This window comes from Malania oleifera, chromosome 3, assembly GCF_029873635.1.
Source record: "Malania oleifera isolate guangnan ecotype guangnan chromosome 3, ASM2987363v1, whole genome shotgun sequence".
In the NCBI taxonomy this organism is placed as follows: domain Eukaryota; kingdom Viridiplantae; phylum Streptophyta; class Magnoliopsida; order Santalales; family Ximeniaceae; genus Malania; species Malania oleifera.
Genome location: NC_080419.1, coordinates 35,812,793 through 35,827,125, shown reverse-complemented (window position 1 = coordinate 35,827,125; position 14,333 = coordinate 35,812,793). Strand labels below are relative to the sequence as shown.

The window sequence follows — 14,333 nt, the reverse complement described above, 5'->3', positions numbered from 1 at the left end:
TCTGAAGTTGATGGATGGTGGAAGCTCTTTTGTGCTTTGAAGGTTTTTTCTGCTCATGAAGACAGAGTTTGAAGGATGTAGGATTGATTTTCTGTTGTGCTGATTGTGGTTCCAAAAATTTGCGAAGGATTGAGGAAAACACAAGTTTTTTGGCATTTGAGAAGGCCATATACTTCTTATGCTAAAGTTCTTTGTTCTACCTCGATGAAGGAAGCCATGATTGTCGAAGAGAGCCTGGTTCCAAATTGCAGTTTACAAAATAGCAGGTGATGGTTTGATTCAAAATCGAGGGTACTATGGCTAGTTAGCAAATTATCTGGGGTCCTCTTCGTCAGCAGGCAAGGGTTCCACTTGAAATAGTGGGCACCAGATAGAGACTAGGAAACATGGACATTCCAAAAGGGGCAGAATGTCAATATTCAGCATGAATTGGACACAGATATGCCTCAACATGTCTGGGTACATGTGTGGTATGTGTCAGAAATTAATTTTGTTGCTCTTAATTTCTGAACTTGACTGGACATGGGACATGTAATGGATATGCTCGGGACACATTTAAATAAAAAATGTTGCATTTACACAGCTACTTTATACAAAACTAAAAAAATAAAAAAAAAATGCGAAGGAGTGAGCTTCATTGAACTACTGGAAGTCTAGAACCCTAGCTCTCGGATCCATCTTCCTAGCCTTTGAACTTTTCTTCCTAGCCTTTGAACTTTTCTCCCAACCTCTAGTTGCCGGACATCTCAGCCTTTAAACCTCTCTCCCACCCTCCAGTTGCCAAACATCTCAGCCTTTGAACCTCTCTCCCAGCCTCCAATCGTCAGGCATCTCGGCCTTTATTGACATTTGAAGGCTTGAATCCCTCTTTGCTGAAGGGTTGAAGACTTGAAGCCTCTTCTCTCTCAAAGGCTCGAAGGCTCTTCTTTCCTCAGCGTAAGTCCTCCTTTCTCCTGTCCCTCTTCCTCATCTCCTTATTTGTTTTCTACTTGTTTGAATAATGTGATAGAAACTATAATTGCCAAGCACGAAATTGATGTTTGAGACTTTGATTATTTGATAGTTAAATACAAAATTAATGTTAATGTTTTAGTGTGTCAAAAATTAAGTTAGAGATGGTGATGGTGAAAATGATGATGCATAGTTGATGGATGTCATATGTCTTTGTTTTTATTAGATTGTAGTTGGACAAATATTTTTGTATTTTTCTTGGAAGCTTTGGTCCATTTTTTTTATTGTTGATGAATGATGAATGTTTCTTGAGTCCTCTTATATGAGTGTTGTTAATGATTATGCAATTCATGATTGAGCATGAATAATGCCTCTTACCTCATTATTTTTCATTTAAAAGGAAAAACATGCCTAAATATATGTGTTTTTTCTTTAATTATATATTAATCAACTAACTATCCTGGCCATGTTCTATCCTTGTTTTTGCAAAATCACCATACCACCTTGTTGGTATTGTCTCATATTCGTATTTTGAATAGGTATTGGTGTTTCCTAGTCTAGAGAACAATATGGGATCCTCTTTGTGAATAGGTAAGGGATTTTATTTGTTTGTTGCGCAATATGGTGGGAAGGGAAGGGATTTTCAGTATAGACCTGTGTTTATAAATTTTAAACCAATTGGGGAGCTAGCCTCTGATTTGTGCCGCGATTTGCTTGATATTGTCCATATCTTTCTAAAATTGTTTTTTATGGTTTTTGGCTAAACCTATTTGAGGAGCACAAGCACGAATGACATTTTTTATCTCTTGTCAACAATCATCTTGATTTTAATGATTCTCTTCCCTATTCTTTTAACATCTACAAAACTATCTTTAGGCCTTTGTCTACAATGATTTCTAACCCATTCATATGTTTTTCTTTCTTGATTTTTCAATTTCTTGAAAGGCCTTTTGGTACGAAAATGAGAAACAAAAATTTAAAACAGAAAACCAATGGTTAATATATCTAAAACCAAAACAAGTCAAACACTTGATTGGACAAATGGTCATTTTTGTCCTTGAATCAAATAACAATTAAAGAATATTATTAAAAAATCAAAGTAAAAAAGTACAAATATTAAAAATATTATAATGAAAATAAAAATTATTATCATTATTTTACTTAATTGTTATATTTCAAAATTCATTTTACAAGAACAATCTTATTCTATGTGACAATTGAAGAGTAAGAAATTATTTTTTCAATGGATTTCATCATTATTTTTTGAAAATTTATGAGTATTTTAAATTCATGCGGCCATTTTATTTTGTTTTAATTAAAAATTATGTGTAAAATGAATCATCAATCCACAAAAGTTAATATTGGATATTAAGATATTTTGACGAGTAGTTATCAAAGCAAAACAACTAAAAATTTGGATTTTCATTGGTAACGTAAACGAACTCATTTTCATAATTTGTTTCTTCACTCTATAGAAATAAAAGAAAAAAATAGAAATAATAACAAATAGACCCGTAGCCTTTTCTCCTACCTACTTAGTTTCTTCCTCTAAGCTAGCTTCTTTACGTAACGCCGTTACGTAACAGTTTTTTGGGTTATTGATACCGTTACACCGAAAAATTGGGGGGAAGAAAAATCACGGTTGTAGCGGCCGTTACGGACCGCGACTGTTACATAACCGCTACAGGACTATGACGCCAAAAAAATTTCTTTTATTTTTTACTTTTTCTTCTCACTTTTTCCCTCTTTCATAAATCATTCTCAATATACCATGTGGTGAGAGGGGGAAAAGACTGTAATGAGGATGACAATGATATAAAATTTATTATTTCATTAAATACTCACAAGAGATGCATTAATTAACAATTTGAAAATACTAACTTGTTAGGAAAATATTTTATTTTGATGATATTAGTAATGTGATATTTATGTTTTATATTTTTCAATTTCAACCTTCTTTCTTTTCTAGCTATTTTATATTTGTATTATTCGTATGTCTTATGTGTCTAATAGATTAATGGAGTGTATAATGTATTTTTTTTAATTAATTAATTTAGAACACATAAGAATTTATCATAGATGAGAACAATGAGAAGTATAAATACGCACACATATAATTTTTCTATGAATGGTGGTTTAAAACTAATGTAAATTTGTTGCCCTTACCAAATAACTTAGTTAGTCGAACTAAAGGATCCAAAATACACTAAAACTCTTTCTAAGAAGGGCTAAAATCTTAAAACATGCAAGTACGCTAATATGCGCAAGGTTGTGCGTGCTTCAAAAAAATTCGCGGCTGTTACACCCACTTCCCGTTATGTAACATCCACTACTCCCGCTTTCTGTTACACTTGTTATCGTTATGTTACGCTACCCGCAATTGCGATTTAAAACCATGGCTGACACTAAGAATGATGTGGGAACCATGGCATATTTGATACCATGCCTGGTATGCATCACTTTGGGGTTATGACTTAACCCATGTTTGCTTATTTTTTGCTACACCTAAATGGTATGAATATGACCTGTTGCTCGTAGTGGATGCCGTTGTGAATATCGAATTCGTAAAATTGAGGCTTAGAGTGTATACATGTAACATTTACTTTCTAAATCATCTTTTTCTAGTGGGTTGAGAGACGTGGAAAGGGAAGTATTAAAAAGTGATGAGCTTGCTAGAGAGGTTGTTAAAGCTTGATATACATTGTTGGCCCACAACCAAACAACTTAAGCTTTTTGGTAAAATGGTAATCTAACATAGTATTGTAGCTGGTTGTCAGGAGGTCTTAGGTTCTAGTCTCATTGCCTGCGTTTATTGTATGGTGCTGAAAAAATTATTAAATTCCCAGTAATGGGTGTTATTTGTCGCGTGTTTGTCTCTCCACTTGCTATCAGGCTGCATGTTTGGGAGGGTGTTAAAGCTTGATATACATTATTGGCCCACAACCTAATAGCTTAAGCTTTTGGGTAAAGTAATTGCCTAATAGACGTTTCTTAGAGGCCCACACGGAAGATAATGGTATGGCTGTTCACATTAAGATGGTGCAAGTTCCAATAATAACAAGTTGAGGTTGGATGGCATGAACACTTAGGTTGCTGAAAAATCAGCAAATTCAAAGGCTCTGCACTTGTTGGGAGCAGAAGAGTAGGGGAAAAGGTTGATTCAGTTGAGGGGTTTTCCAGGGCTGCTGAGAGGCCAATTAAATTCCTGGAAAAAAAGAGAGTAGAGATGGCAATTTTTACACTGACTTGAATGGGGCGAAAATAGACATAAAAAAGATCAATGAAGAAACTCCTAGGAGAAGAAGAAACGAGGAGATGAATTAGTCAAGAGGGGTAATTTGGATAGTGATTTGATTATGATGGAGGGCTACTTATGGATGACGGTCATGAACAAGTAGGTTTTGGATCAGGTTATTTAGATTTTATGGGTGCCTGCCTTGCAGTCTCCCATCTCCAGTGGATGATTTAGAGGGAGTTCTTGGCTTGGGGAATGAAGTGGATGAGGGAGAAAACAAGATTGAGCAGAAGGGTAATTTGGATAGTGATTTGATTATGATGGAGGGCTACTTATGGATGACGTTCATGAACAAGTAGGTTTTGGATCAGGTTATTTAGATTTTATTGGTGCCTGCCTTGCAGTCGCCCATCTCCAGTGGATGATAGAGGGAGTTCTTGGCTTGGGGAATAATGAAGTGGACGAGGGAGAAAACAAGATTGAGCAGAATGAGTCTGGTTTTTCTCCTTCCTGTGTGTCTTGCTTTCAAAATTTGTTGGATGAAAAGGGTATGCAGTAGCTGGTTCAGAGGGAAAGGAAGTCCATTTAGATGGGGTTAAACTCAAGGCTAGGAAGGGACAGTGGGAAATGGCTAATTTGCAGTGATCTGTCTACTATGATGGGAAGGGTTTGAAATAAGGGTTTTTATTTTTATTTTATTTTATTTTTTTTCAAGCTTACGTTTTGCAGGCAATTGTGGTTTGAGTTGTCTTTTTTTATGTCTTCTGTTTTGTATTTTTAGTTTTTTTGAGAATATCTTGTCCTCTTGTTTTTATTCTTTCTGTTAATATATCTTCTTTTATTTTAAAAAAAATATTTACTGACTAAATCATCCTTGTATCTCTTTCTTAGTTTTTTTTTTTTGAATATTTTTAATGAGGCGTATTTTAAAATTAAAAATTTATCTTACTATACCACTGCTGCTGATGGCAATTTGTGTGGAGTGGAGGTGCTTGATAAAAAAGTTTCATTTTCCATAGGATTGATTGTAGCCTGGTACATGTGGCCTAGCTTGAGAATTGTTGATGAAACATTGATTTTGTAACGTCATTGTTGATATTTCATAGAAATTGTTGCAATGGGGATAAGAAACAACACCTTTTCTTCATAATATACAAAATATAAACAAAATAGAAGAGTGATTAAGGATCTTAAATATTGAATGGAGGAATCAGAATGTAAAGTTTCTGCTGAGAAAGGGTGTTTGATTTTGTGATTACAATTCACAAGGTGTAGAAGTTCATGATGTTCTTATTACTGGTCACATTAGTTGCATGAAATAATGCTGGATCCGGCAATCACTTGTCTCCTATTTGAATGCTGTTATCAAGAATTCTAGTCTGATTTTGTGTTTCCCTGTCAGCCTGTGTGACTAGTGTATCTATGATTATAATTTTTACAAGAAAGGCAGAAAGCTATTAATTTAGGGGTTTGGTATCATGTATGCATATGTTTTCTGCTTTCGCTATGGCAGTGTAAAAGCATTTGAGAACAAGGGGTTGTCTGCTTTATTGGTTTCTTGTTTCTATAGTTGGTTTTCAGCAGTTCAAGGCAAAATCTGGGAATCAGGTTTTATGATTTTACAATTATTGTTATGCGTTGGTGCAAAATTTTAATATCTAGAATTTAATTTTTTGGATTAAATCATTCTATATTCAGTGTAATAAAAAATTAAAAATAAAATGACAAAATAAAATTTTAAAATATAATTTAAAATAACGATACGTCAATATCTTTAAAATGTCTACTTTTTTTTTTAAATAATATAAATTATTCAGAATTTTCATTTGCAATAGATTGGAGTCTTAAAAAAGTGAATTCAAAATTATAACAATTAAGTCAAATAATTGTAATTAATTTCTAATTTTAATTATACTATTTTCATTTATATTATTTTAATCATATTTTATAGTTTTTTTTTTTTTGAAGATAATAAATGAACTTGCCTTCAATTAGATTCTAATTTGTTTTAGTTTTGGGATTATTAACCAAACACGCTGTTAGTTTTCAATTTCAATTTTTCAGTTTTTGTCTCTGGCTTTCATTTTTTTATTTTTTATTTTTATTTTTTGGCAATGATACCAAGCGGCTCCTTAAGGAATCTGTTGATCTAAAAATTATCTTGACCTTAATGATGGGTCTTGCTTGGTAAAAGCATAGCTATGTGTTCACTGCTCTTCTATCTCACAGGAGGAGCTAAAGAAAACCACAATAACGATGGTAGAACAGAGTAAGGTCCTCAACACCCCTGGTGCAGAGAAACAGACCAAAAGGGAGCTGTTTGATGCACTTCGCCAGGAGCTTGAGTGAGTTTCTTTTCTCATTATTATGTTTGTTATTGCATGTTGCATATTGCAAAGTTCGTACCATTATTGTGCCGCATTACAATGCTTCATTCCTATCCTTCAGTCGTTGGCTAGGAAATGATCACTTCTAGAAGCCTCAAGAGTTGGTTTTTCATCATGTGTTGCATATCGACACCTGCCTAACACTCCACGACACTATCATAAGTTAATAATTTTTTTTTTTTTTAAATCTTGGTCGTTGCTGAGATGCTTCCTGATGCAGCGAGGATGCCTCCAGGGCACTTCTAGCACCAAAATGCTGTCTTTCATTGCCCCCTTTAACTCTTTTAACAAAGCCCACACCCCCCAAGAGGTTCTTTGACATTAAGAGCGGTTGGATTTTGGAGCCGTAGCACCACTGCACCAGCCTTATAGAGTATAAATCACTATCAGACCTCCCAGCCCCCAATATTCCCCCCTCTAAAGCCATTCCAAAGTGTAAATCTAACACCCCTCCCTAAAAAAAAAAAAAAAAAAAACACCTAACAAGCCATGCTTGTTGCCCACAGTTGATCATGCCCTTGAGTTGGTTTTTTTTTATTATGTTGGATCAATATTAATAATATGAATGCGGTTATGATTTTATAAGTGTAGTTTGTTGCTTCTGTGATTGATTATTTTGAATGAATGGTGCCGCTATTTTATTTTATATCAAAATTACCACTATTTTTTCATCTAAAAGGGAAAAAAAAACATGCCTAAATATATATAAATGGTAATTAATTAATGTATCCTTGTCATGTTGTATCCTCATTTTTTTGAAATTGTCTTATTGCTGTCAGTATTCTGACATATCCATGATTTGTATCGCTATCAATGCTTCCTAGGTTGTAATAAGGGGCCTTTGCAATAGTTTACAGGCTACAGATTGACATGAACTTTTTAGGTTCATTTTTTATGTCTAATATTTATATTATTGGGATTTTTTCCATACAATTGTTACAAATTTTCCTGGGAATTGCTTTTCATAGGGGTTTCTATTGTTGGTTTTGCTGTTTTCTGCCAACAAACAAAAAAAAAAGAGATCGCCAATCCTGTGTCAATAATCATCATCTCAGGAAATGTATATAAAAAGAGACAGCTGACAAATGATTGCATGTTGGGGCCCGCGGGGAGTTTGCCTTGGGGTGGGGTGTTCCCTTCTATGGCTGCACTTCAACAATGCCACTAACCTGCTGCTTGATGGGGAACTTTATGTGGTTATTTTGCTTGCACAGCTATCGTGTTGCTGGTTGCTGGGTGTTAGATGGAGAATTTGTATGCGGGTGTTAGTGTGCAGTCTTCTTGATTGTTTCAAATATATTTACCCCCAAAATAATTTCAAAATTTGACTTCCATAATCATAATCCTTTGTTTAGTTGTCCATGCATAATTTATTTAAACCAAACAATGCTCTTGTGACGAGTGATTGGATGCTAAGAGGCAGTAGAATGATTTGGATGAAGCTAGTAATGTTTTGACAATAGTCCCAGCTTTATGAGAATGTTTGCCCTGGATTGTATAGAATGTGAGAAAAGGATCCATTGAGTCAATCCCACCTAGCCATACTTTTAAGGCTTAGTGGCTGTGGTGGTTGTACTGTCACTACCACCTTTGACTCGTCTGATTAGATGTGCTGCATGATTTGTTTGGTTAATGGGCTATAGTCTATAGGAAAGTCAGAACTTGTATTCCTCGTGTCTCATATTACACTGTTTTGGGTGATTAGCCCAAGGTGCCTTCTGCCCTTTGGAACGAAATGAAAGAACATTATCACACAATGAATCCCACAGTTTAGTTTAATTCATGTGTCCGAGTAATGATGTTGCTGACAAACAATTTTTTTTGCCAGTATAGAGTGTATGATACTTTGCTTGTGATTTCATGCAGAGCTCCAGTGCTTGAGAAGGAGTAATGATGTTGCTGACAAACAATTTTATTTGCGAGTATAGAGTGTATGATACTTTGCTTGTGATTTCATGCAGAGCTCCAGTGCTTGAGAAGGCATCCAAATCAGTTTGGGAGTTGATTTTGGACAGTGATGGTTTGGGGAAAGAAATCAGTGAAACTGTTGAGAGAGTATTCTGTTGTTTAAGTGGTCAAGAACCTCCTCTATTTCCTTCAGCTTCAAATTGTGAAGCTCAAACAGAGAAAGAGAAGGAAAAGGAGACTCCGAGTTCTTCATCACAGAAGCGAAGTTTCAGTGAGACGAGCATTAACGGTGGGGATGAAGTCTCGGAAGTGCCTGGTGATCCAGCTGCTGTACCTGTAGATTCCAACCCAGTGTCATCTTCCAACGCAAAAAAAGTAAAAAACCTGATCCTCTGATTGACGACTCCCTTTATTGCTTACCGGCTTATAATTTTCCCTTTACTTTTCATTGGGGCTGAGATTAGTAAAATCTTTTAGGATACAATTTGAGAAGTGAAGCCCATGCAGTTTCTCTTTTATTGTGTAGCCTCCTCTGGGACTGCTTATGTATTTCAAAGGCAAAACATTGTACATAATCATTTGCAATTAACCAACTTAATCTTTTGCAATTAGCCTTTATATTAAATGTCATACATGGAGGCTTTGACCTTCTACTTATTAATCTTTTGCAATTAGCCTTCTCAATTTTCATGTTGCCAAAGATATTGAAGTTATGAGGTTCCAATCTTAAGAGAGGTGGAAAAATTACATGCTTATAGATTGGGGTGTGCTGTTGTTAGTGTAGTTCAGGTTAGATGTGGGCTTTCAGCTAACAAAAAAGGGAAAAAAGTGTTAATTCAATGGAAAATTTAATACTATAGTCCCTACTTAGATTGATCTTCTATATTCTATAGAAGGCGTGTTTGTGACATTGTTGCTGATTTTCATTTTTATTATTTTATAACAAATTTGCTCATTGAAGAGCATTGATTTTTATATTTTTCATTTATATTTTTTAATTTATGCATGCTTAGTTAATTTGGGTGGTTTTATCTTTAAAAGAAAAGTTTGAAACATTTTTCTATATTTTGGGATATTGAAACATGTATGTTTAAAGAAATGTTCCAATGGCTACAAATTTTTTTTTTTTCGGTAAAAGAGGGCGGCACATCCTAGTTTTATTAGAAAACCTCTCACTTATGGTGAAAGAATATTGCAGTTTCAATCTTGAGACTTTGGGACAACAAATTCAAACTCCAAGATCCTAAAATTAACTTAACCAACATAAACCAAATTAAAAAACCAAAGACCAGCAACTAAACGAAAAAAACTAAGAACTAAACAACTATAAGTGGAAAACAAACAAAACTCCAGAAGATAACAAAAAACATCATGAGCGCAAAGAAGGAAAACTCAACAAATCCAATCAAATCATTCTCCTGACTTGCTGAGGAAGATCATCCTAACAATTATATGATTGAAAAATACCAGATTCACACTGTTTGGTAAAGAAATTTGCACTTTTATTCGTCTCCCTGTAAATATGTTCCACTTTGAACTGTACGTCTCTCAATGCTAGCATAAGCTCTTTCCACAATTCCTATAAGTTCCAAACTGAGCACTTCCTAGAATTTATTCATTGAACCAACAAAGTAGAGTCACATGTAATGTCCACTTGATCAAATCGGAGATCTTTGCACAAATTAATCCCTAAAATAATCGCCTTCAATTCAGCCATGTTATTTGTTCCATAACCCAATAATGAGAAAAAAGTTGCTTTAAATAAACTTTTTTCATCTCTTATCACGCCTCCACCACCACAATTACTTGGGTTACCTCTACAGCTTTCATCTACATTCAACTTAACCCAACCTATCTCAGGTTTACACCATCTGACTACATGAGGAAGATGAACCCCCACATTTTTTACTTGAATATCCAAAGCACGAAGGACTGTAATATCTGTGCAAGAAACATGTGCACATTTTTTAACTTGTTTGAAGTGGATCTCAGTCAATATTTAATATCAAGCCACACAGTTCTCACCGAATCATGAATTGATTTCATCCTGACTCTATATCGACGAGTCCAGAGTCTCCAAATGATGAGACTAGGTATAAGACCTACCAAAATGCCTAATTGTGAGGCCTGTCTTACACAACTAAATCAGACATTAACTCTGCCTTTCCAAGTACTCGTTGCTATACAACTAACACCTAATGCCATTGCTGCTTTTTTCCATACCTCTTGAGCAAAAGATCTGGTGCAAAACACATGGTCTAGAGAGTCAATCTTGGCATTTGAACAACAATCATATCGAGAGGCCATCTGAACACCCACTTCTTTAATACGAGTATCAACCGGAAGACAAGTGAACCAAGACTTCCACATACAAATAGACACCCCTTTTGACAACAGAGGATGCCAGATCCATTTTGCAACTGAGAATTCCTCTTTAAGTTCTCTTATAATTTCCTAAGCACTTGCCGTGGTGAATTTCCCATCTGTTGAAGGTTCCCAAATTACTGTATCTGAACCCTCCTTACAAGAAATAGCAGAGTTCATTACTTCCTCAGCTTGATCTTCACCCAACAGATCCACTAATAAATCAACATTCCACCCATCTCTCTTTCAACAATCTCGAGTTCGTAGATTATGGTTATTGATTTCGTGAACCTTAGCACAAAGGGGCCTGGAAACTAACCAACGATCAAACCAGAAAGAAGTCGACCCTTCTTTAATTCGAACACGGACATGCCCTAAAATTTCAGGAATCACAGGAACAATCGATCTTCAAAATTTGGTTCCTTTATCTAGTTTCATTTCTCTCAAGTGGTGTTTCTTATACAAATATTTGACTATAAAGAATTGAGTCCACATATTATCCATAGTTAACAATCTCTACACAAACTTCATATGCAATGATTTTTTTACCTCCTCCAAATCCCTAACACCCAAACCACCCTCACAAACAGGCTTACATATATTAGACCATGAACACCAATTCCTTTTCATTTTTTCATTTACTCCACTCCAAAAAAAATCGATAACATAAAATTTATCTTTGTGAAGAAAGTATTAGGAACGTCCAGTACTGCCAATTGATGATAATACATGCTTAATTAAACTTAGGCGGCCCTCTTGAGATAAAAACTTAAATTTCTAATCCGCTATCTTTTTCCTCAATTTATCAACTAGGGGCTCTAAAATACGGGCTGTAAAACGTCTCGATACTAAAGGAACACCCAAGTATGTAGCAGGCAAACCTTCTTCCACAAAGCCAGTCATCTTTAACAGAGATCTCTTCCGAGCAAAAGCAATTCTCTTTGACAAAAAAATACTTGACTTTTTATTTATTTATCAATTGACCAGACCAACCCTCATACTTCTTCAGAGTCTTAAAAAGCATTCGAATGGAACTTCTCTTGCCATTGGAAAAAATAAGAATGTCATCCGCATAGAGAGGGTGAGATGCCAAAGGTGCCCCAAGAGGATGATAGTAAGCCCCTATCCTATTCTCCATAAAATTTTTCTTTAGAAGCCGAGAGAGAACTTCCTATAAAATAATAAATAGATTAGGAGATAGAGGATCTCCTTAGCAAAGCCCTCGAGAAGGTTTAAAGAAACATTTATAAGTGCCATTCATCATAACGAAGAACCAAGGAGAGGAAACACATTCCACCACTAAACCACAGAATCTTCGTGAGAAACCAAAGCTTTTCAGAACCAAGTTTAAAAAATCCCAATCGACCCTATCATATGCCTTAGCCATGTCCACTTTGATCATTACATTTCCACCATTAGACTTCTTATGTAGAGAATGAACCATTTCTTGTGCCAAAGAAATATTTTCAAATATACTTCTACTAGGAATGAAAGCTCCCTGTTCCGGAGAAATCAATGCAGACAATAAACCTGTCATCCTTGCAACAATAATTTTTTTAAAAAATTTGTAGATAACACTACAAAAACTAATAGGCCTAAACTTGTCAAAAATCTGAGGATTTTGAACTTTTGGGATTAGAATAATGTAAGATGCAGAATAAAATCTAGGAAGACGAGACCCAACAAAAAAATCTCTAGCTGCATCGATCACGTTTTCTTTTACAATATCCCAGCAATCCTGGAAAAAAGCTGAACCAAAACCATTTGGACTTGGGTTACTATTTCTCGAGATACAAAGAATAACATCCCTTACCTCCACCTCAGACGGTTCATGACAAAAATCAGTAGTCTCCTCTTTAGAAACCATAGGAGATATCATATCAACAAGGTTAGCTGTTCGACTGGTGCCTACACCTGTTAAGAAAGTTCGAAAATACCTTACTGCACCCTCATGAACAGCCTCCATAGAATCCAACACTTCTCTATTTGGAAGTTTCAATGAATGAATCATAGTCTTGTTCCTCCTTTGGTTTACAAATGCATGAAAGAACTTTGTATTGTTATCTCCCGCCTCCAACCATTTCTTTTTTGGCTAGCTGAGAAATACGAATCTCCTCCCTCTTTTCCCATGCTTCCAACTCAAGTTTAGTAAGGAAAAAAACTTCCTCCATTTCCGGTGAATACCCTTCCTGAAGCTGAGCCTCTAGAGCCTCCATACTTTCCTCCAATTTTTTAATGTTCTACTGTACATGTCCAAAAATCTGTTTGTTCTAGTTTCGAATTACAACTTTTATATGTTTCAATTTACTAGCAAGTCTAACTAAACCTGAACCATGAGACTCCTTCCTCCAGGCTTCCTCCACACTAGACTTAAAAGACTAGTGTGTGCTCTACATATTTTGATACTTGAAGGGAGAAGGACCATACCGATGTAGATTTCTATGAAATCGAATAATCAATGGGTTATGATTTGAAGTCCTCATCTTTCCATACTCAAAATAAATATTTGGCAAAACTTGGAGAAGATTCAAATTATAGAGCACCCTATCCAGTTTTGCCCAACTCTGAGAATTACCATTGTGACCATTACACCAAGACATGTTGTTGCTAGTACCAACCAAATCCATAAGACCACAGTTATCCAAGGAAGTATTAAATTCCTCCATAGTCGATAACGACCTTATATGACCACCAATACGTTCCAAATCTGAACGGATGATATTAAAATCTCCTGCTACTAACCAAGGGGAATCATCCCTCTTTACAAACTCCAAATCATTCCAAAGTTCCCAGCGATCTATTTGACGACATTTAGTATAAACAAATGAAGCCAAGAAAATTTGGTCCACATAACTAAAAATACCCGAAATAACTTGGTCAGACATATGTTGTAACTCAAAGTGCACTTCCTCTTCCCAAAATATCTAAATTTTACCCCTCACTGAAGCATTCACACAAAAATTTAGAAAATTTAGAAAGTTAGCCCATTACGACATCAGAATTTCATCAGAAAATGGCTCTGAAAGAACCAAAATAGAAGGCGAAAAATTCCACATTAAATTATGTAAACGATGCCTGCACGTTTCACACTAGAATTGTATTAATCATAAATTAAGTTTCTTTGGATGGGTAATAACCCGTTGAGACATTTTCTCACTTTGCCCATTAATATCCTTCAACTTAACAATCGGAACATGTAAATCATCATCCGAACAAAAGCCTTTTTCTAATGAGAGTTTCTCTAAAGTATTTGTCTCCACCTCCCTATTTGATTCACAATTATGTGGGACACACCTGGCCATGAGGGTACACTCTTGTTCCAAAATTTCTGTAACCATATTACTAGACGTCATCAACTGATCACGCACTACTATGCCATCTTCCACTATCAGAATATCAGTGTCAGGAGCATCCAAGACTAGTTCAACACTCTCCTCCCTCTGCACAATCTCATACTAATTTGTATTCCGCTGCAAAGTCTCCACTTC

The 14,333-nt window shown here is 35.4% G+C and overlaps 1 protein-coding gene across 1 annotated transcript in view; it reads left to right on the top strand.

The window, feature by feature from the left end:
• LOC131152187 (uncharacterized) overlaps positions 1-9,142 on the top strand; it is a 36,512-nt gene extending 27,370 nt beyond the window's left edge. The window contains exons 3-4 of the mRNA XM_058103903.1: positions 6,416-6,531; positions 8,535-9,142. Coding sequence (XP_057959886.1) covers positions 6,416-6,531; positions 8,535-8,877 — 459 coding nt within the window. The 3' untranslated portion in view covers positions 8,878-9,142. The remainder of the gene's footprint in view (positions 1-6,415; positions 6,532-8,534) is intronic.
• The last annotated feature ends 5,191 nt before the right edge of the window (positions 9,143-14,333 follow it).